The sequence below is a fragment of the Garra rufa genome, chromosome 12, assembly GCF_049309525.1.
Source record: "Garra rufa chromosome 12, GarRuf1.0, whole genome shotgun sequence".
Lineage (NCBI taxonomy): Eukaryota > Metazoa > Chordata > Actinopteri > Cypriniformes > Cyprinidae > Garra > Garra rufa.
The window spans coordinates 585,145-609,797 of NC_133372.1; the positions used below are offsets into that span (position 1 = coordinate 585,145).

The 24,653-nt window shown below is 41.3% G+C and overlaps 2 protein-coding genes across 2 annotated transcripts; one reads left to right on the forward strand and one right to left on the reverse strand.

The window, feature by feature from the left end:
• The first annotated feature begins 286 nt into the window (after positions 1–286).
• On the forward strand, positions 287–5,297 carry LOC141347271 (protein CutA homolog). The gene is made up of 7 exons (XM_073852282.1): positions 287–322; positions 721–771; positions 2,385–2,533; positions 2,770–2,829; positions 2,947–2,992; positions 4,834–4,883; positions 5,079–5,297. The coding sequence occupies exons 2-7, from the start codon at positions 724–726 to the stop codon at positions 5,176–5,178; spliced, it is 453 nt and encodes a 150-aa protein (XP_073708383.1). The 5' UTR covers positions 287–322; positions 721–723; the 3' UTR covers positions 5,179–5,297.
• Positions 5,298–9,719: 4,422 nt separating this feature from the next.
• On the reverse strand, positions 9,720–11,060 carry LOC141347088 (somatostatin receptor type 5). Its single transcript, XM_073852069.1, has one exon. It carries the CDS (start codon positions 11,058–11,060, stop codon positions 9,720–9,722), a length of 1,341 nt encoding a protein of 446 aa, XP_073708170.1.
• Positions 11,061–24,653: the final 13,593 nt, after the last annotated feature.

The following is a 24,653-nucleotide window of genomic DNA, read 5'->3' on the forward strand; positions in this document are numbered from 1 at the left end:
TGACTTGTACTGTGGGACCTCTTTTAAAATGTGATTGGGCTAGTATCAATTGGGCAGGTTTTGTTGTGAAAACCTGGCAACCCTGCATATAAATGACATGCTTTGACTGGCTGCTGTGTAAAGGCCTTATCATCTAATGTGTAGTCTATAAATACACTTTGAGTGGCCACCGTACATTATAAGAGTATATATATATAAGAAAGTTTACAGCACCGTTCTGCTTTTGTTGTGCTAACATTGCAGTCTCTCTCTATAGCGGCTCTGGCAGTGCTGCTGTTCACGACAGTCGCGGACGCTTTACGGCACAGGCAGTGGCTGCGAGGTGAGCGCGATATGCTTGTTTTCTTTATGAAGCAGCAAAGATACGACTTTAATAAACAGCGTTTAGACGCGCAAAAGTTCAGCTTGATCCGTGTTTGAATGCACACATGTTTAATGATCAGATTCACACGATGGACTCTCACTGTTTACAGTCCAGAATGCTGTCAGTGTTGCTCTGCAGCTGTTTTCCAAACATGATCGAAAACTAAATGAAAGCATCGTAACAGTAGTTCATATCTCTCATATTTCAATTTCATGCACTTTATGCTTTTTTCATGTGTATGGAAAAGAGCTGCATGAAGATTCATAAAGTAAAATATGGTTTTGAAGAATGCAAGCAAGGATATGATGACAGGCGAATGATTTTAATGAGCAGACTCTTGTGTTTTACCTGCACAGGTGATGAGGTTTGATCTGGCTGCTGTCGGACCACTGAAGGTTTGCTGTCTGGTGAGTGTTTGGAATGTTTGGCTTTCATTAGTGTTATAAGTAACGCAAATTACATTATCGGATTACTTTTTTCCAAGTAACTAGTAATGTAACGCATTACTTTTAATAATTTGCAAGAAAATCCACAAACACTTCAGAATTAGAGCACAGCTGAAAGGTTTGTTCAAGTGGCGCCCTCTCCTGTACAGACTAGAATTACATTTCCTTCAGACTGAGGCTCATTTCAGTTTTAATGTCAAAGGGTTTTAAAGTAGAAATTCACTTCCAGAACAGAATGTACAGATAATTTACTCACCCCCTAAATGCAGTTTCAAATGACTCTAAATGATCCCAGCCGAGGAAGAAGGGTCTTATCTAGCAAAATGATTGGTTATTTTCTAAAAAAAAACAAAAAACTAGTTTATATACTTTTTAACCTCAAATGCTCATCTTGTCTATCTCTGTGTTCAAGACAGTTAGGGTATGTCAAAAAAACTCCAATCTCATTTTCTCCTCCAATGTCAAAATCGTCCTACATCGCTGCAGAAGTACCGACCCAGTGTTTACAAAGAGAACGTGCGAAGAAGGTCATATGCCTACACATAAAAAGTAAAACAGCGATGTAGTAACGACTTTGATGTATGATGAAAATGATGGGAGTTTTTAGACATACCCTAACTTTCTTGAACTGGAATACACAGAGTACACATGTGCATCACAGAGCTAGACAAGATGAGCATTTGAGGTTAAAAAGCATATAAATTGAACATAAAAAACAATTGTTTCGCTAGATTAGACCCTTCTTCCTCGGCTGGGGTCGTTTAGAACTGCATTTTGGAAGTTCAAACTCAGGGCACCATTGAAGTCCACTATATGGAGAGAAATCCTGAAATGTTTTCATCAAAAATCTTAATTTCTTTACAACTGCAGAAGGAAAGACTTGGATCTTGGACGAAGCTTTTTTTTTTTTATTAAAACAAAATAGCAAGTCCAGCCCAGGTGAGAAAAAGTAACACAAACGTAACATGCTTTGCGTAATTAAGTAATTAAATTAATTAAAGTAATTAAGTAACAAAGTTAACAAAGTAAAAGCAACTTTTCCCAACACTGACTGTTATGATCAGGTGTGTGCAAGATGATGGATGATGTGTGAAAACACACTTGCACTGCAAAAAAATGCTTTTCTTAGATTTTTTTGTCTTGTTTCTAGCTGAAATATCTAAAAATTCCTAAATCAAGAAGGATTTTCTAGACAAGTAAAAATTATTTTCTGTTTTCATACAAAAACAAGTCAAAATTAAATGAGTTTTTGCTTAGAACAAGCAGAATAATCTGCCAATGGGGTAAGCAAAAAAAAAAAAAAAATTGAAATAAGGATTTTTTGCTTACTCCATTGGCAGATTATTCTGCTTGTTTCAAACAAAAAATTAGCTTTTTTCTGAAAACAAGACGATAATTTTTACTTGTCTAGAAAATCTGATTTGATTTAAGAATGTTTAGATATTTTGGCTGGAAACGAGACAAAAAAATCTAAGTAAAAAAAGCATTTTTTGCAGTGTGAGTGTGTGGAGGTCCCTGAATAACCCTGTTAATGTGTGTGTGTGTGTGTGTGTGTGTGTGTGTGTGTGTGTGAGACGGTTCTGCTGGCTGTGTTGATGCTGCCGGTGCTTCGGCGGCTGGGATTGAGAGCGTTCTCCATGGCATCAGACTCATACTCGTCCGGCACACACTCCGCAGCCTTCGTCACCTGCCCCAACGACACGGTGGCCAAAGAGCTGGCCAGGTACACACACCTGAAAAACACATGACCTCAAAAAAACACAACCTAAATAAGCCTGACAGCTAGTTGCCAAGGCAACATTTCTCATTTTCATTTAGTTTAACTTAAACTATGAAAAACTATACAGCATATCTCATAAAAAAAAAAAACCTAATAATGACACGAATGCATGACAAAATCTCTAAAATGTATCTGAAATACATCCCCAGTGATATATATGTGTGTGTTTTTGTCCTCAGAGGAATCGTGGAGAAGAAGCTGGCGGCGTGTGTGAACATCATCCCACAGATCACATCCATGTGAGTGTGTGAATCACATATATATATCTGTGCGTGTGCGTGTGCGTGTGCGTGTGCGTGTGTGTGTGTGTGTGTGAGAGAGAGATGCGGTGGTTCTGATGTGTGTTTGTGCTGCAGATACGAGTGGCAGGGGAAGATCGAAGAGGACAATGAAGTTCTGCTGGTCAGTTTGACCTCTTCTTCTCTATTTCTCCATCTGATGTTGTATTATACGTTGCATGTGTTGCAAAAGAAAAAAGAATATTCTCCTCAATGTTTTTGTCTTGCTTTCCAAATATATAGACCTACTAAAATCAAGATAGATTTACTGGAAATGCTAAATATGTTGATATATGCTGATGCACATTTCTGGTTTTAATCATAAACTCAAATCAAAACATTTATTTTAATTTGACAACGTGTGTAGTTGAGTTGAACAGGGTAAAAATACTAATAGTTATCACCTTACCCAACTGATTGATTACTTTGATAATAACATTTCTTGTCTCAAATGTTACGCTTAAATATGCAAATTTAAGGCATTATTTAATGAAATATGCGCTAATTTGACTACATTTCTAGTACAAAAATCTAAACACTGGATGAAGTCCATTTTAAAATTCTTGTTTAATTTTTTTTGACATATTAGAGTCAAAAGTCTTTACTGAGGGAATTTTGGGTCTCTCATTTTGTCACTCCATAATTCAGATAAAACTTAGAACAGGAAGGATACACTTTTTTTTTTAAACCTTTTTGGGGGGAATAAAATGTTGCATAAAATCAAGCAAATTATATCTGAACAAATCCCTCTGTAAAAACCTTCAGGATATAGACAGGAATACAATTGTGTGTGTGTAAGTGCTGCTGAAGTGGAGATTTATGGCTCAGTGTAGGAGAAAAAACTCTTGGCCTTTAAAAATATGCATTGTAATTGAAATCGATTGACACAAATAGATAAAATGCAATAAAAGAAACACTTCACAGTGTCTTTTGGGTGTTTTCTTTCCACTAGTCTAAAAAACACTTTATGAAACACCAAAAAGTCCAAAATCTCAAACTTGACAGGTGCATGTGCAACAATGTTTTTGTCTGCTGTGTCTGTCCTCAATAATCTTTAGACATGTGCACTAGAAAACAAGACAGAAATACTTTTTTGCAGTGAGATCAGAAGTACAGTAAGAGTTGTTTTCATATTCTAATGTTTGTATTTAAACATTAAGCTACTTTTTTCTTTTTTGTAAAATGAATTAAAAAGTAATGGAGATTGGTTGTAAGTTGTGTTTTTAAAGTGTAAATTATTTTCAGCTTCCTAGATATTTACATGTAGAGAACATTATTATTTGACCCTCTAGCAACCTCTATTCTTTATTTTTAAAAACTTGCCTTTTTTTAGACTCTATTAATTTACTTGCTGCTTGTTTTCTTCAAGAAAAAAACAAAAAAAACAACAACACTAGCTTTTCTCTTCCTTTTGTATTCTATTTATTTTTGGGCCTCTAACACTAGCTTGCTTTTTCTTTTTTATTCTATCTATTTTAATTTTATTTATTATATAATTAAAAAACCTTGCTACATGTACTGCGTAGGCTAAGTGAGAATGGTCATAGCACTTGCATGTTATTGCTATTTTGTTGATTTTGATTGCTTCCATTCTCCTCTTTTGTAAGTCGCTTTGGATAAAAGTGTTTGCTAAATGTCTAAATGTAAATGTAAATTTTTTATTTGACCATAAAAATGATTAAATGTAGCTCTAGAAACCCTGAATAATTGAGAGGTGCAACATCTTTACAAAATCTGTTTCTGCAATCAGGGTCTACTTTAGAAGATGCATTCAGCTGACGTCTTCAGAAAACATAATGAACACAAATGAGATTAATGTTTGTTTAGATGTTAAATATACAACAACACAATCATGGTGGAAATTTGTATTCATTTACATGTATTCATGCACGTTTTTTAGAGATTGTATCATGGTGTGACAAATAAGTTGTCAAATAAATGTGTTCTTCACATATTGTTTTCCAGATGATTAAGACAAGAAGTTCAAAGATTCCTGCTCTGGCTGAATATGTCCGGTATCAGCTACAAAAACACACTCTGGTTTTATTTGAAGAGTTTCTTTGCTACATGCAGAACCAAAATAATCCGCCTGTTTGTCCAAACACAGCAGTTCATCCACCTTCAGGAAACAATCATATCAGACCCGCTTTCATCTAAAAATACAGCAGAGTGTTGAATAAGTAAAGACGAGCGTGTGGTTTGTTCTGCAGGTCAAATCATCCGTATGAAGTGGCCGAGGTCATCAGTTTACCCATCGATCAGGGAAACCCGCCGTATCTCAAGTGGATCGGAGACATCGTGCCCGAGTGAAGTGCTTTGGATCACAGCTTACGTTTTCATCATTTAATTTCTGTTTTTTTTTTCAACCAAAAGATGTGCATTGTAGCACCAGGAGATGAATATTAAAGACAGTCACTGTTGTGAACAGATTACCAGTTTGTTTAATTTGAAATGACAGGGCCAGCTTTGATCTGTTTTAAGGCGAGACACTGCAGGTGAATAGGGGGAAAAAATAACTACTAGTTCAGAAAAACATTTTGTATTACAAGCTTTTTAAAATGTAAGGTTAAGATATGCAAAGGAGCCATTATTTAATTAAATATGCACTAATTTGACTACATTTCTACTACACAAATCTAAACTGGGTGAAGTCAGTTTAAAAATTCTTGTTAAATTTTTTTGACATATTAGAGTCAAATGTCTCATTTTGTCACTCCATAATTCAGAATTTTTTTTTTTTTTTTTTTTTTTTACTATTTTTGTGTGGAATAAAATGTATAAAACCAAGCAAATTCTATATGAACAAATCTCTGTAAAAAGCTTTAGGATATAGGCAGGAATAAAAATGTAAAGTTCGGTGTGTAAGTGCTGCTGAAGTGGAGATTTATGGCTCAGTGAAAGAGAAAAAACTTCTGACCTTTAAAAATACGTATTGTAATTGAAATCTATTGACACAAATTGAAAAAGTGCTATAAAACAAACACTTAACAGTGTCTTTTGGGTGCTTTCTTTCCACTAGTCTGAAAAAAAAAAAAAAAAAAAAAAAAAAAAAAACCGCTATGAAACACTAAAAAGCCCAAAATCTCAAACTTGACAGGTGCATGACAAAACTGCATTTGTATTGCTCATGGAGATCACAGACTGTGTTTTGTTCTGCTGGTCTGTGGGATGTTCACTTTGTGGGTGTGTTTGAATCAAAGCCTAGCCAAAGTCTTTTGTTTATCTCACTAAAAATAACACATCAGTGACATTAAGAAAGACAGTCCAGCCTTACCACAGAATAAACCCTGATACACGATTACACTTTAAATGCGACTACCAAATTAATAAACAGAGATTCAATATTTATTAGGAGTGTAACTGATTTTATTCTGAATAGAATGAGGGAGTGTGCCGATACGAGAGACGGAGGAAACCATCTGACTGTGTCAATTATTCAGTCTAGAGTCATTATACACAAATAATAGAACACAGGATGACACCAGTGACCAATCACAGCCCAGTAATTATCAACAATAGCTTTTCATTTAAGATGCATTGCTGCATCTCATCCAGCTCATCTTTGTGAGTAGAAGAGCAACGCTGGGTTCCCTTTGAGCCCTCAAATGTCAGTGAACACACACACACACACACACACACACACACACACACACACACACACACACACACACACACACACACACACACTGTCACTGGCTGATGCTTCTGAATAATCTGTTTACCATCAGACTCAAAGCTCAATTGGACTATTTGGACTAAACATTTTTGCAAAAAAAAACCTCTTAGCTTTTTTTTGGCTACGTTATTAAGGCAAAAACAACAATTATACTCGAGGTAGCTCCAGTCACATTACTGCAGTAGATTTCTCCAGTTCTCAGTACAGCAACTGATGCATTAGTACTTGCATTTGAGTTTTGTTCAGAATGCATGCAATGCACATGTAAACAAATATATGAATCAGATTGCAACGTTTAGGGGTAATGTCATGAATCTGAAATCAGATTGGATTCATTTAGAAAATGAGTGCATGTAAACATACTAATGTCTTCCAGTTTCCTGGTTAGTGAACACTTCAGTACATGCACCCTCATAATGAGATTCAGGCAATATTGCAATTAAACATTACCTCATCTAAACACATTACTGAATTGGTGTTCGCGTATAATATGTATATTTTTATAGCCTGGAATGAAATCAAGAGGCTGTAGGTTTCAGGTCTGTACGTTTCACTTTAACAATTCAATGATATGAAGAAAACAATGAGCACAAAACTGCACCGGTCACCAGATGCTCCAATATTCAGCTGTTCCTTTTGGTTTACATGATGTATGCTCTCCATTAGTGTTTTAAATAACTATTTTTATTTTGTTTTATTTATTATTATTATTTCGGTGGCACTCTTCCAAAGAAAACAGTTGCCAAACAGTTAAAGGGTTAGTTTACCCAAAAGTGAAAATTAGTTTACTCACCGTCAAGCCATTCTATAGGCGTATATGACTTTCTTCTTTCAGACGAATCCAGTCAGAGTTATATTAAAAAATGTCCTGGCTCTTTTAAGCTTTATCATGGCAATAGGTGGGTGTTTTTCTTCAACAGGTCAAAAAAAGCCCAATAAAGCGCATCCATCCATAATAAAAAGTGCCTCACACGGCTCTGAGGGGCGAATAAAGGCCTCTTGTCGCAAATTGATGTGTTTTTGTGAGAAAAATATCCATATTCAAAATGTAATAATCACTTAAATCTAGCTTGCACTCACTTTTGTACACGGAAATTGTTCTGTACGCACCTATGATTCTCGTGAAAACCAACATTTGTTTACAGGAGCAAAGGAAGCAAAACTTTCCTTTAGCAAAGGAAAACTAGTCTCCTCTTTGCTTATATCGAAATCCTCCAACATTTTTCTTTACAAATCCTTGTTTTGTACTTCTTATTTGTGACCATTGTTTTGTTTTGATCTCTCCACTTGTGCGTCCACGTTCGCGTGCATCAAATTTGAGCGGCGCATACCCAACATCGACATTCTACGTCATCCGCTGCTTCCATGTATACAACAGTGAGCAAAAGCTAGATTAAAGTGCTTATTACATTTTAAATATAGATATTTTTCTTATAATTCTTAAGATTTTTTGACCCCCCCCCCCCCCCCCCCCACACACACACACACACACACACACCAACTTTTATTATGGGTTGATGCACTTTTTTGGACTTGTTTTGGACTGTTGAGGAGAAACAACCGCCTATTGTCATGATAAAGCTTGAAAGAGCCAGGACATTTTTTTATATAACTCCGAATTGATTCATCTATACAGCTAGGATGGCTTGAGAGTGAGTAAATAATGGGCTAATTTTGATTTTTGGGTGAACTAATCTGTTAAATAATTGTCACTGACAAATGAGGGATGATTTTTTTTAGGTGGCTAATTTTTAGATGATCTGCAGGCATCTTCACACTGTTTTTTGTTTGTTTTTAATAGTGGTGGGCATAGATTAATTTTTAATCTTGATTAATCTCACTGTAATCTGGGAATTAATCTAGATTAATCTAGATTAAAATGGCTAATTTGAATTCTGCCGAAGGCATTCAGAATATGTGTGCTACCAAAATAATGACTAAAAGTAAGTCTTTGAGAACGGGTTTCTCAAGCCAGGTGGCGCATTAGACCAGAGCTCATCTCCTGTTTCCAAAATGCATCACAAACTGCTTGACAATTACATTTACAACACAATTAACTATACAAACTTGTGTGACCAACTATTCCTACACTGCATGTACTTCTGCGTAAAAGGCTGCGTGAGTGAGCGTTGCAGTTAAATACACAGACGTGCACGGACATGGATATCTGCGTGCATAGTTAAACTGCGTTGCTTTTAGAAGCGTCAATTCAGTTGTTGCATATAGTTTAATGTCTTTATTTCGGGATTATCAAAGTAAATTATAACTCAAATTTGAGATTTTACTGGGCCACAGCAGATTTTCACTGCGGCACGTGCCCTAGTAAAAAGGGTCTAGTAACGCACCTGCCCTGAAGCAAACCCGGCCGCTTCATAGCTGCATCCATGTCAGCACGTCTGGTTTGATGTGGTAATTTCACAGTAGGTATACACACAGGTTCGAAGACTCGTTCTCGCCCCCTACAGTGCAATTCAGCTAGGTATACATCCGCGCTAAACTATCAAGGTGAAAGTCATCATAGCTTGCGTAGTATAGACCCAGCTCCCAACCCAACTTTGAGAATAGATTAACGGCGATATTTTTTTTATCGCCCGATAAGAGTCTCACGTTAACGCAGCATGGCCCACCACTAGTTTTTAATGATTTTTTGTGCCATTTTCACCTTTATTATGATAAGACAGATCAGAACTGACAGGAAACGAAGTGAGACAAAGATGGGACAGGGTAAAGGTCCTTGAGTCGGGATTCGAACTCGGGACGCCTGAAGCACTGATCAATGTCGAACTGTCCAAGCGGCTATCGGTGCCAACTCAACGTTATTGTTTTAGCCAATAAAGTCTGGACTCGAGATTCTTGTGAAAAACAGAGAACAATAATAGCAGTCAAATAAGCACACTTCTTAGCAAATAATCAGAATAATGAGTACTGCATGTAAACAAGAGTAAAGAGCTTTGCTTATGTCATGTAAACCTCGATTTAGTCCAAACTCTGATTATTGAAAATCCCGTTATTGGTGCACACAGTCAGTGACATCACAGATGGACATTAAAATAAAGAACAGGAGCAAAGCTCATGTTTTTTTGAGAGCTGATGGGTCACAGTTGGCGGTGTTGAATGGACACTGTTGCCAAATCATCTGCATTTAATAGTCATAAATGAACATTCACATTACTCATTACAAACAGCTGATCTCCAGGACAGAGCGTTTGTCGTCACTGTTCTCCGGCAGGTGTTTGTGTGTCCGCCGCGCACCATTACGGACAGCTGCGGGGTCAGAGGTCGGGCTGATGGAGCGCTCACATTGCCCATCCATTCCTCCCGCAGCGGCGTCCTCGTGACATCCGTTCCGGAGTTTCGTCATTTCTCGGTCGGCGTTGTGTTCTTCTACTTTGGTCACCTTCAGATGCTCCTTCGGATCTAGTTCTTTTCGAATCTCCTCTAGCGGTAACGCAACCATTCCCGTTCCCTGCTGCTGTTCCTGGTTTTCCACACGCCTGGAGGATCTGCACAAGGCTTTCCGGAAACCTCGTTTGAAGTTATCCGAGAGAAAACCATACAGAATGGGATTCGCGCAACTGTTGGCGTAAGAAAGAACCACGACGAAGTAATACAACCCTCTGAACTCGCCCGGCAGGAGAACCAGCAGATTCACGATGTTTAACACGTAGAACGGCAGCCAGCAGAAGACGAACACGGCCACGACAATCACCACCATGCGTGTGATCTTGCGTTCGGATTTTCTGCGGCGGATTGACGTGGCACGGACTCTTCGTCCGGAGCTGCGCACCTTCACTACGATCAGCAGGTAGCACAGACAGATGACCATCAGCGGGCCAAAGAACCCAACGGTTGCAGTATAGATGATAAACGCCGCTTTCCAAACCTCCGCTGGCTCCGGCCACACAATGCTACAGTTTCCGTCGTCCTGCAGAACATCGGCGAACACCACCACCGGCAGGACCACCACGAAAGAAACGCCCCATACGGTGGCGTTCACCGTTTTGGCCACACGCGGCTGGCGCCACCTAGAGGACCGGAGCGGATGCACCACGGCCAGATAGCGGTCAATGCTCATCACCGTCAGGCAGAAGATGCTGGTGAACTGGTTAATGGCGTCTACGGTCATGACCAGGCGACACATGAGGGATCCGAAGGGCCAGGAGAGAAGACCGTTCTGAACGGCGAGGAACGGCAGACCCAGCATGAAGAGCTCATCTGCGATGGCCAGATTCAGGATGTAGATATTGGTCACCGATTCCGCCTGAGAATATCGCAGCACGATGTGGATGACGAGGGTGTTTCCGATCAAGCCCACGACGCACACGGTGATGTAGATGAGTGGGATGAGGATCCCAGCCACTCCCGGAGCGTAATCCAGAGCCCGGCCATTGGTCCAGTTCTCAGTCGGAAAGGGAAACGGAGGAGGGAAGGTTTGGTTGGGACTTGAGGAGGACGCATTAGTCCACACTGGAGCTTCTGCTGTGGAGGGAGGTGGAAGGCGTCGATGTATCTCCATCGGTATACAAGAGATTGAGCCTTACAGCGATCAACTGCTGCCCATCTGATCTACGAGTGAGACAGAATACTGGTTACTCATTGGGTCTACAAGAACTGACAGATTTAAAGATATAATTAAACCCAAAAATGATCCTGTCTTTTAACACATGTAACTTTTTCTGTTCTGGATAGGGTTGCACCAGCCAGTCGTAAGTTTTTACTTAAATTGGAACGTTAAAGGGGTCATATGATGCGGTTTCTTGCTTTCTTTTGTCTTTGGAGTGTTACAAGCTGTTTAGATAAGGTCTGTAAAGTTGCAAAGCTTAAAGTCGCAAAACCAAACAGATATTTATTATACAAGTTAAGACACAGCCACACCTCCCTAAAACGGCTCGTTCAAACACGCCCCACTGGTCCACGTCACGGGGCGAGTAGAATAGCATAACACCGCCCATATGTATATGGAAAGAAAGAACACGCAACTTACTGGCTGTAGTAATGTTGCAGCGGCCAGTTTGTGGAGACGCAGTGTGTTTCATTACCAACGCGAAAGTACTTTGTTTGGCCTTCCAAATGAGGACACAACTGGAAATCAGTGGTTATATTTACATCACTGTTCTGGAACAGTACAACGCAAATATTGGAGTGGGTGATGCGCATTTCACAGAGGACTGTTTCCGGAACCTAGGAGAGCAGCTTACAATGCCAGCTGTACACAAAGGGTTAAGGCTATAAAGTGGGCAATTCCAGTGTTGCAAGGACAGTCTGCGCTTTTGACTCACAGCCTGTAAGTACGTTTTCATATTTAAAGAATTCAGTACTGACTATTCAAACGACAGTTTTGAGCAGTGTATAGTAGTGCTTGTTGTTTCTCATTCTACATTCGCAAATGGAGACATGGTGTTGTGTTTACGTGGCGCAATGCAACGAGTAAAAAGACAGCATGAGTCATTATAATCAGTAGTTATGTCGCCACTGGATGCAACAAATGCCTCATTTATAATGGGTTTTGTTGTTTCCGTCTCGTCGCGCCCATAAAAAACCTGGTAAGGGGCGTAACATTTCTGTCACACACTTGAGGTATTCGGCCAATCACAACGCACTGGATAGCTGGCCAATCAGAGAACACCTTGCTTTCCACCATCGATGAGTTTTGTAAAAATCGAAGCGTTTCAGAAGGTGGGGCAGAGAGAGCAACAATAATGTACAGTATGTGAAAAATAGTATGTTTTTTGAACCTTAAACTGCATGAACACATTGCATTACAACAAACACACAAAACAATGCTCTTTTTAGCAACATCATATGACCCCTTTAAGTTCACACTAGAGACTTAGTAACTACTAGCTAGTTTATAACTAAATCTATACATTATTTGGTTGCACCAGTTGTTCGTAAGGCAGGACTAAGCTAGTAGTTTGTAAGCTCTCCGTAAAGTAATGCGTAGTTGCATAATATGACATTTACACTAAATCATCCATTAGAAACCTTCAAATACGTGCGCAGAACTTGTTTAAATGCTATGAATTTTAATTTATCCTTCATTCTAACTTCTTTTGCCTCACGTATACTAACGGTGAAAACAAGTTTCCATTAAAAACGAAACAATAATAACATTAGTCTATATGTAATCTATTTTTTTTGTCCAGGGTCACATGTAAATAACATTCAGAGGCTGTAACTGAAATAAATAAGAATCAATAAACACTGAAAAAAAAATGCCATTGATTTATTATTTCATCTGACATGTGCAACCTGGTCGCGCAGTACAGTAAATGGTGCGAAAAAAGAAACAAGTACGTTTATTTTTCATATATGCCAAAAGGATTGAAGGTTGTTGAAAAGAAGAGCATATTGATGCAGTTCACTCAGTCTGCTATTTTATTCCAACCGTTACTCCTGACGTAGAGTTACGTTAAAACTAAGTTTAATGGTGCAAAGCAAAAATATCTAGTAGTGCATAAATTGTAACTTAGTGTCCTTTTACGTCACAACTAGGTTAAGTTGTAACTTGCGCACAGCTAGTGCAACAGCCCCTGTTCAGTTCAATTAATTTCTGAATGAATTATTCCTTTAATACACTAGAACTGAAGTGGACTTAAATGTTTACTGAGTTCATCTTTTTTACTGCTGTTTCTATATAATTACTGACTCAAACATGAACATGAAGCCTGTGTTATAAATCAAGCACAGCGGCGCAGAATCACGTCTGCGGTACGGGAACGCGATCCTGGACCCCGACCGGGTGGGAAATGAGCGGCAGATAGAGAATGGCGTGTGATTATGCTTGTTCTGTCAGGTAGCGTTGGGTGATGTTATTTCTGAGCCGCATCTCTGCGAGAACACTAATGCTAGATAATTAGTGCACTACAGCAGCGGCAGCGACGCAGACCGACCCCGTGAGCGCGTGGCTCCAGCTGAAAACCACTTTATTAGGAGCACAGGAAGAAAGCATACAGTCTCAGATTTGATATATAGATGAAGTCTAGGTGCCATTGGCTGCTTCTGGTTCATCCTCTGACTGAGCCATACCAATTATGATGGAGAAATCAAAGCTCTGGGTCATTATTTGGCCTCTTATTCTGGTCTATTGTGATGCTGTGCTGCTTTTGGAGACGCACTCGTATATCTCAATAAACAGGTCTGCCAGAAAAGTCTGAATGATCATTAATAATAGAAAACATGAGCTCACTGACCAGCCCGGTGAAAGAGACAGTCGCTTTATGTTTTATTGGTCACTCGCTGGAGTATCTGTGTCACATTAGAGAAATTTCTGGGCAAAAAAAAGTAAATTGTCCATTCTCAATAGTCACTTTAATACCAGTTTTCTGTTGGTCAACACAGTGAATCTGCATGACCAACTTGAATGTGAATGTAAAACTTCCCAAAATATTAACCGTATGGAAGCCCATTTCTGTCACATAAGAAAATCAATCGTGCTTTGATAAGCCATAATTATTGGATGAAAAGTCCAAATTATCTAAATGTCTTAATTATACTTAATTAACAAAATATGACTTTAAATGTCATAATTATGTCATACTAATTTAAAATGTTGACTTATTAGCATACTAAGTGATATTTATTTGATTCAAAAGTCAAAATTAAGACAAAAAGTCATAATGAGATAAACATACAGAATTATGACTTTAAAAGTCAACATTATGACACTAAATCCAAATTATGGACTAAGTCATGATTTAATTTTTTAAAATCCATAAATATAATTTAGTATCTCGTAATTTCAACTTCATCTTGACTTTTTGTCATACTTTTAATTTTTATCTCATAATTATGACTTAGTATGTCAGTTTCAACTTTTAAAGTCATAACTTAACTTTATCTCATAATTATGACTTAGTATCTCAATTTCAACTTTTGAAGTCATAAATTCTAATTTATACCTCATAATTGATTTAGTATGCCAATTTCGACTTTACCTCATAATTATGACTTAGCCTCTCAATTTATTTAGTCATAATGTCGACTTTTAGTATGTCAATTTCAGCTTTATCTCATAATTATGAAAGTATGTCAATTTCAACTTTTGAAGTCATAATTTCAACTTTTTATCTTATAATTAACGTAGTATCTCAATTTTAACTTTTAAAGTCATAATTTTGACTTTTTATCTCATAACTGAATTAGTATGTCAGTTTTGACTTTATCTCATAATTATGGCAGTATGTCAATTTCAACTTTTAAAGTCATAATTTCGACTTCATGTCATAACTGATTTAGTATGTCAATTTCAGTTTTTCAGTGAACATTGCCAAAATTAACCACAATAAATGCTTTTTTCACCACAAAACAGATGTACATAAGCTGAGACCAGTGAGGCCTTTTGATCAAGTTCTACAAGAAATACAAAATCTGTATTTATAAAAAAAAAAAAAAAAAAAAAAGACTGAATCTAAGATTTGTTGGGAAAAAAACTGACTAGTTAAAGGATTATGAGCACAAGACTAGGTGAAGACCGTTGCATGTGAACTATATGGTGTCTGCAATCATTTAAAGTGGCTCATGATCAGAAACAAACATTATTTAATTTTGATTTCTTGCTTATTTTAGTGCCCAACATACAGACAGACATTTGAGAAACATCTTGGGAACGTAAATCAGGGATTACGCAAGGACCGGTGAAGATAATCATCCCTCCTGTGTGTTTTTGTGGATGTTTCGTGCGTCAGACTGTGTTTTCCTCTTTCCGCAGGTAAGAAGCTTCACCTCTTCCATCCATTATGATCTAAACGCTCTTCCGATAATTTACTCCAGAGTTCTGTGCATCATTTTCTCTACTGACATTTACAACTAAAAGAGACGCAGATAAGTTAAAGGCCTCGTTTAATGACGCGGTTTAAAAGCGAATAGTGCGCGCACACACACACACACACACACACACACACACACGCACGCACGCACGCACGCGCACACACACACACACACACACACACACACACACACACACACACTGGTTTACATGTTTTATGGGGACATTCCATAGGCGTAATGGTTTTTATACTGTACAAACCGTATTTTCTATGGCCCTAAACCTACCCTACACCTAAACCTAGCCCTCACAGGAGATTGTGCACACTTTTACTTCCTCAAAAAAACTCATTGTGCATGATTTATAAGCCTGTTTCCTCATGGGGACCTGAGAAATGTCCCCACAAGGTCAAAATCTACTGGTATTCCTATCCTTGTGGGGACATTTGGTCTCCACAACGTGATGAATACCAGTACACACACACACACACACACACACACACACACACACACACACACACACACACACACACACACAGAGTTGAGTACGGGCAAAGGGAAGGGCATCCTTGTCACCGTGGAAACAGCCTGGTCAGTGTCTGAAAGCCCATAAAAGAATACAAGACAAAAGAAGACGAGGACACACACGCAGACTGAGGATTGTGAGAGTGAGATTAGACCTGTTCATTATCTGAACACAATGACTGTCACTGAGACAGTTCAAGACTAAAGAGACAAGACGGCATTAGCGTACAATACTCACAGCGGGTGTTTGAGTGTGTTTAGTGGTTTTTGCTGGTCTAGAGCAGTCAAGATGTTCAAAGGGGTCACTTATAATATTAGTAAACTATCCTGCACCAAAAATCAACATTATGTAGTTTGCACCAGTCACATGTCTGTTAGACAACCTCTTCTACTATGCAACTGTTAGAATCATTCATTTTTATTCATCAAGGAACATTAAATTGATAGAAACGACATTTATATTGTTACAAAAAAACTGTTTCAAATATATTCGGTTCTTTTGAACTTTCCATTCATCTGTGAATCCTAAAAAAATAAAGTGTATGACGGGTTTCCACAAAAATATTGTGCAGAACAACACTGATAATAATCAGAAATGTTTGTTGACTAGCAAATCGGCATATTAGAATGATTTCTGAAGGATCATGTGACACTGAAGACTGGAGTAATGATGCTGAAAATTCAGCTTTGATCACAGAAATCAATTCAGTTTTAGCATAGATTCAGATAAAAAAAACATTATTTGAAATCAGAATAATATTTCATACTTTTTGCTGTATTTTTGAGTAAAAAAAATGCAGCCTTGGTAAGCAGAAGAGACTTTTTCTGTACAGATAGTGTGTTCTTAACCAGAATAAACTAATGCACTATATTAGACTAGTGAAGCTTTGATTTGAAGGCCTATACTTGATGCACAGATGAAGATCTGAGGATTCACTGATCTACACTCTTAAAAATACAGGTGCTTCGAAAGGTTCTTCACAGCGATGCTATAGAAGAACCATTTTTGGTTCCACAAAGAACCATTCAGTCAAAGGTTCTTGTGGCAAGGGGGGCGTGGTCCGGCAGAGCTGGCAGCGGGAGAGAAGGTTGGGAGACAAGCGGTGAGTAAGTAGGTCAAGTGCAAATTATTAACACCTGTGTTTGATTGCAGTAATTGGCATGGAGAGACTGCTTATAAGGAGAACAAAGAGAGAGACCAGATAGTAAGAGACCAGCAAGAGAGAGACTGGAGGTGCCTCGTCAGGCTGAGGAAAAGAGCCACGTCCAGAACTTTGTGTTGGAGAGAAATTTACTTTTTGAAAAGTCGCCGTGGGCGCAATTATTGTTTCTTTTTGTTTAAAAGAGCGAATAAAGCCTGGTTCTCTCTACCACCGACCTGCCCTCTTCCTTCATTCATCTGAACCTCTACCACACTGGTGCCGAAACCCGGGAGGAAGTGGGAACGCTACCGCCATCATGTCTTCTCCGTCAGGTTCGCCATTTGCGGAGGTCATCCACTCGCTCGCGGGCCTTCACCAAGAACACCATCAGGCGCTGTTGGACATGCGGGAGGACCAGGAACGTAGGTTTCAAGCCCTCGTTCGCACGCAGCAGGAGGACCGCGAGTTGTTCCGGAGCTGGATGGACCGGGAGGTTCGGGCTGGGGGATCCACATCTGTCCCAGCCCCACCAGCTCACATGCCTTTGAACAAAATGGGGCCGCAGGATGATCCAGAGGCATTCATCGACCTCTTCGAGAGGACTGCTGAGGCATGTGAGTGGCCGCGCTTGAACTGGCCCGTGCGCCTCATTCCGCTGCTTTCGGGGGAAGCACAGATGGCTGCACAGCAACTGCCAGTTCAGAACCTCCTTGTCTACGATGACCTAAAAAGGGCCATCCTCCAGCGGGTCGGCCTGAACCCTGAGCAGCACAGACAGCGATTCCGTTCGCTGGAGCTGGGGGAAAGCAGCCGGCCCTTCGTGATGGCTCAACAGCTCCGGGACGCGTGCCGCAAATGGCTACTGGCCGGAGGAAGCGACATCGACCAGGTCATCGATCGGGTGGTACTAGAGCAGTTCATTGCGCGGCTGCCGAAGAAGACTGCGCAATGGGTCCAGTGCCACCGCCCATCGTCGCTGAACCTGGCCATTCAACTGGCGGAGGATCAGATGGTGGCGTGCCATGGGGTCGGCGAAACCCTGCCCTCTGTCTCTCTCTCTCTCCTCCCTTCTCCCACCTCCAAACCTGTCCCTCTCCCTAGGTCCCGGGTGAATCTCCCTCCTAGAGTGCAGCCCCGTTGGAGGGGTGGTCCGCCACCGGAATCGGCGGAGCCGAGACCCCAACCCAGGGGTACGGGGTTGGTCACCCCGAGTGTCGCACCTGGTCCCCTTTCTACACTCTCTCCACGTCAATCGTTTGACCCTCTTACTGCCACTAGGGTGGCGGGGAAGTCTGGGCCGGCCTGTTGGCGTTGCGGGGACCCAGGACACTTTATTGATCGGTGTCCGGTGATGGAGGTGGGGACACTGGTCCGGGTTCCGGATGCGCCACAGGCTGCCCTCGATCAAGCTGGCCTGTACCAAATACCTGTGAGTATTAAGGGGGGTACTTATTGGGCTCTGGTGGATTCAGGATGTAACCAAACCTCGATCCATCAAAGCCTAATTCAGCCCGAGGCATTGGATAAGAGCCGCATGGTTAAGGTAAGGTGTGTGCACGGGGATGTAGGGAAGTACCCTTTAACGTTTCTAGCCATCCAATTTCGGGGACAAAAGCATAATGTGGAGGCTGCAGTTAACCCGCACCTCAGGCATCCGCTGATTTTGGGAACCAATTGGCCAGCTTTTAGTCACTTATTAGGGTATTTATGTGCGGATGTCTCTTGGGAAAAGCAGGGAAGGGAGGCGATTGTCCAGATGGGAGAGGTGGAACCGGGACCGGCTGAGCCTGACCCAGGGGAACCAAATGCTGCTGAGAGGCTAAACCTCACAGAGCGTGATGACTTTCCCCTGGAGCAGTCTCAGGATGAAACGCTGAAAAATGCATTTGAACAGGTCAGATCCATCGACGGACAGCCTCTCCAACCCGCACGACCTCCTTCTTACCCATATTTTGCAATTTTAAAAGATAGGTTGTATCGAGTGACCCAAGACACTCAGACAAAACAGGATACAACTCAATTATTGGTACCCAAAAGCCGTCGGGAAATGCTTTTCCAGGCGGCTCATTGTAATCCTATGGCAGGACATTTGGGACAGGTAGCAACACTAAACCGTCTAATGGCCCGATTTTTTTGGCCGGGCATTCACGAGAATGTTCGCCGGTGGTGCGCGGCTTGTCGTGAATGTCAGTTAGTGAATCCCCCGGCCTCCCCAAAAGCGCCATTGCGCCCTCTTCCTCTCATTCAGGTCCCCTTCGAGAGAATTGGTATGGACCTCATTGGGCCATTAGAACGGTCAGCACGAGGGCATCGCTTTGCATTAGTCCTAGTGGACTATGCAACACGATACCCAGAGGCAGTGGCCCTCCGCAACATTTCAGCAAAAAGTGTGGCGGAGGCCCTCTTCCGTATAATCTCCCGGGTGGGAATCCCGAAAGAGATTCTCACCGATCAAGGCACGTCGTTTATGTCACGCACGATACGCGAGCTTTACGAATTATTGGGCATTAAATCGATTCGCACCAGCGTCTTTCACCCACAAACCGACGGACTGGTGGAACGATTTAATCGCACTTTGAAAACCATGATTCGAAAGTTTGTTCACGAGGACGCCAAAAATTGGGACAAATGGCTGGAACCCCTTCTGTTTGCAGTACGCGAGGTCCCGCAAGCCTCCACGGGGTTTTCCCCCTTCGAGCTTCTCTATGGACGCCAGCCCCGTGGGGTTTTGGATGTCCTGAGGGAAGCTTGGGAGGATGGACCTTCGAATAGCAAAAACGAAATTCAGTATGTACTGGACCTGAGAACAAAACTCCACACCTTGGGGCGGCTCTCTATGGAGAATTTGTTACAGGCCCAGGACAGACAGAGCCGACTGTACAATCGGGGAACCAGACTACGTAATTTTGCACCGGGAGATAAAGTACTTGTATTGCTCCCAACGTCTAGCTCCAAATTACTCGCCAAGTGGCAAGGACCCTTTGAGGTCACACGACGAGTGGGAGATCTCAATTATGAGGTGGTTCGAACGGACAGAGGTGGGGCACGTCAGATCTACCATCTGAACCTCCTAAAAAAATGGAGTGAGGTGGAACCGGTGATGCTGGCGACGGTGGTGAGTGGAGAGGAGGATCTCGGGCCAGAAGTATGCGCAAAAAACCACTCTCTCACTCTAAGCCTAGGGGGAGATCACCTCTCACCCTTCCAACTCACCGACGTCGCCAGATTGCAAGCCGAGTTTGGGGACGTGTTCTCCCCCCTGCCCGGTCGAACTAATCTCATCCAGCACCATATTGAGACTGAGCCGGGGGTTGTAGTGCGCAGTCGGCCATATCGTTTACCAGAACACAAAAAAAAGGTGGTTCAGGATGAATTAGAAGCGATGCTAGAGATGGGAGTAGTAGAAGAATCCCACAGTGATTGGGCAAGCCCGATAGTTTTAGTGCCTAAAACAGACGGCTCAGTTCGGTTCTGTGTGGATTACCGCAAGGTGAATGCGGTGTCGAAATTCGACGCCTATCCAATGCCGCGAGTTGACGAATTGCTTGATCGGCTAGGTACAGCTCGCTTTTATTCGACACTGGACTTAACTAAAGGATATTGGCAGATCCCCTTATCGCCCTTGTCCAAAGAAAAGACAGCCTTCACCACGCCGTTTGGTTTACACCAATTTGTTACCCTTCCCTTCGGCTTGTTCGGGGCTCCGGCCACTTTTCAGCGTCTGATGGACCGGGTCCTCCGGCCGCATGCCGCCTATGCCGCTGCCTATCTGGATGACATCATTATCTACAGTCCGGATTGGCAGCGTCATATGGTGCATTTGCGGGCGGTCCTGCGAGCGCTGCGAAGGGCCGGGCTGACGGCCAACCCAAAGAAGTGTGCGATTGGGCGGGTGGAGGTCAAGTATCTGGGCTTCCACTTAGGTCATGGACAGGTGCGTCCCCAAATTAATAAGACGGCAGCAGTTGCAACCTGTCCAAGACCCAAGACCAAAAAGGAGGTGAGGCAGTTCCTGGGGCTGGCGGGATATTATAGAAGGTTTGTACCTAATTATTCGGACCTCACCAGCCCGCTGACTGACCTCACTAAAAAGGAAGCTCCAGATCCGGTCCAGTGGACGGAGCTGTGCCAGCAGGCTTTCACCCAGGTAAAAGCTGCTCTGTGTGGTGGACCGCTGTTACATTCTCCTGACTTTTCTCTCCCTTTTTTGCTGCAGACCGATGCATCGGACAGGGGGCTTGGAGCGGTCCTGTCCCAGGAGATGGAGGGTGAGGAACGGCCGGTGCTGTACATCAGTCGTAAGCTCTCTAAGAGAGAGACGATGTACAGCACTATTGAGAAGGAGTGCTTAGCGATCCGATGGGCAGTTCTAACCCTTCGCTATTATCTCCTGGGACGGGAGTTCACTCTCTGCTCAGACCACGCTCCCCTGCAGTGGCTCCACCGCATGAAAGACACCAATGCGCGAATCACCCGTTGGTATTTGGCGTTACAACCCTTTAAATTTAAGGTGGTCCACAGGCCGGGGGCTCAGATGGCTGTGGCCGACTTTCTCTCCAGAAATGGGGGGGGGGGGGCTGCAGGCCGGAGGGCTCCCCGGCCTGTGTCGGGCGGTGGGGGTATGTGGCAAGGGGGGCGTGGTCCGGCAGAGCTGGCAGCGGGAGAGAAGGTTGGGAGACAAGCGGTGAGTAAGTAGGTCAAGTGCAAATTATTAACACCTGTGTTTGATTGCAGTAATTGGCATGGAGAGACTGCTTATAAGGAGAACAAAGAGAGAGACCAGATAGTAAGAGACCAGCAAGAGAGAGACTGGAGGTGCCTCGTCAGGCTGAGGAAAAGAGCCACGTCCAGAACTTTGTGTTGGAGAGAAATTTACTTTTTGAAAAGTCGCCGTGGGCGCAATTATTGTTTCTTTTTGTTTAAAAGAGCGAATAAAGCCTGGTTCTCTCTACCACCGACCTGCCCTCTTCCTTCATTCATCTGAACCTCTACCACAGTTCTTTAAAAAAAACATCTCTTTCTTGCCATTTTATAATCTGAAGAACTGTTTTTGAAACAGAAAGGTTCTTCAGATGTTAAAGGTTCTTTAAGGAACCATTTAGACAAAAAGGTTCTTCTAATGCATCATAAAGCACCTTTATTTTTTAAGAGTCTGTGACCAGCTAAATCCAGACAAGATCATCTAACAGAAGAAATTAATGTAGAGACACAAAGCAGACATGTAAATCAAGAGATTAATGAATCTCCGGGAAAAGAGAAGTGTTAAATGTAGGATGGTGTTGGAAACGGACACACGTCTCACTGACGTTCAGTCTAACATACGGAAAAACTCGATAAATCCAGCACTGAGACTCTGACTCAACAGATCAACTCAATCTGAAACACAGACGCTTAACTGTGTGCATCTCTTAATGAGAACTAGTGTTGTTCAACAACATCAGTCTTGGTTTATAAGGATTTCATTCATTGTTTTACAGTATGTAGTTTGTAATATTGCCTCAACATCCTTATTTCTAGTGTTAAACAGCAGCTGGCATTATTTAGTGTGTGTTTAACATGAAATCAACACTGACTCTAACTGTTTTAATTGAGAATGATTCATCAGTGACGTCATTCCAAAGAAAGAAACGCCTTTATAATTTTTCATTCCGATTCAGAAACGACTTTCCTTCAGCTGACGTCGTCAATCGCTCTTATTGATCAACCAGCATCATTTAGAGAGACGCTACCATCAACTCATCATGGAGAAAATCAATTATAATCATTTATTTAGATTTAACTGTCAGAAATACATCACATTACAAGAGAAGAATGTCCGTTTCAGGTTAAAGCCAAAAATGAAAATCTAGTCATCATTTACTCACGCTCATGTTGTTCCAAACCTGCGTGAGTTTTGTTTTTCTGTTGAAGCCAAAAGGAAATATTTCGAAGAAGATGCTGGTTAACCATTGACTTTCAGTGCATTTTTTAACACTACTGGATGGAAGTCAATGGGTACCATCAGCCGTTTGGCTACCAGCATTGTTCAAAATATCATCTTTTGTGCAGCTACAAGAAATTTGAAGGTGGGTAAATGATTGAATTTTCATTTTTGAGTGAACCATCCCTTCAGCTTTAAAATGATGAATGAATGTTATGTTATGAATGAGAGAAACATGAATGTAAACGTTTTGAACTGAATGGAGTTTGAGAGCCGATGGAGGATCAACAGGAGCGAGAGCGTCAGAGGTTAAAGCAGGAGCCGACTGGAGCTTTATTGCTGCTGTTCTTCCTCCATCTCTCAAAGTGAATCGAGCGGCAGCAGTGTGAACAGCTGTGCAGGTTAATGTGGATTAATGGCACCTCTGGGAACAAAAGCTCCAGCCATTTTGATCTCAGTCAGTCTGCTGCCATTGAAAAAGCCTTTCACCAGAAACCATCCCAAACAGCTGCGCCGCACACGGGTTAAATGCCAGCGCATTCAACCACCATTCATCACTGCGCAATTATTATTAGTTCATCTAAGCATAAAACATCTCATCTTCATCTGAGAATTATGCATGTTTGGGAAGGAATTAAGTGGATCTACTGTATAATGGATAATAAACTAATTCTACACGCACATGCAGAAGTGTTTGCATAATTTTTCACATTTTTAAAGAAATCCTCCATGATCTGTGACATGCTTGTCAATTGAAAAGCAAGCACAATAATGCATTTACAATCAAAACACACTGTTTAATGATCACAAGCATTATTTTAAGTTAACGTGAGACTTACTAACTTCATCCGCTGACAAACCTGATAAATTTTGTAATCAACCTGGTTTGATAATTTAAAGCTCAAAAACAAACATTTGTGCATGCTAAGTGATTTAACAAGCATAAACATTGTATTTCTGCATCTACATGCTCTAGAATGTGTTTCATTATTAATGCACTACAACAGTAAACATTGTTTTTAACTGAGGGTCGAGATGAATCAAGGAATCCAGAATTTTTCTATACAACATAATACTCTTCAGTGTTCATGTAAACGGTTCTGTGTGAGCTCAGGACAGACAGAAGTTGACTGTCAGAAGTTCAAACACCAGCATTTCTCAAATTCACACAAGATCATATTTAGTTACAAAATTAGATGAGTTGGTTTCAAATCCCTCTGATTAACAATTTCAGACTACAGTCAAATTTTAAAGTAACATGGAAACTCACCGTTAATAAACTTCACGCGTGTCCACCTGCTCGAGCGGCTCTGAGGAAATGAGCCGCCGCAGCATCAGCAGCACGAGGAAACACAGCATCCCGTATCCAGGCAACCACAGCAATGATGCACTGAGAGAGAGAGAGAGAGAGAGAGAGAGAGAGAGAGAGAGAGAGAGAGAGAGAGAGATGCTCCTCTGAGATTTGCTCATGGAATATATTCCTTTTATAAATGTGGGCACATGTCAGGTCAGATGAACCTGAACTGAAATAGTTTGACTCTTGTGTGTGTCATTAAAAATTCAAGTAGAACTTTGATGGTATAGCAAATGAGAATTAGTTTTGTTCAGGTGCCAAACCTACAGAAAAACAGCCGGAAATACCAACACAAGTCAATTAAAAAACCTCAGTGATTAAAAGTGTACAAAGAAGAGTAATCATGTAAACATAACAGAACAGAACAGAACCCTGATGTAAACCATTTGCTTTTTTCCTCAT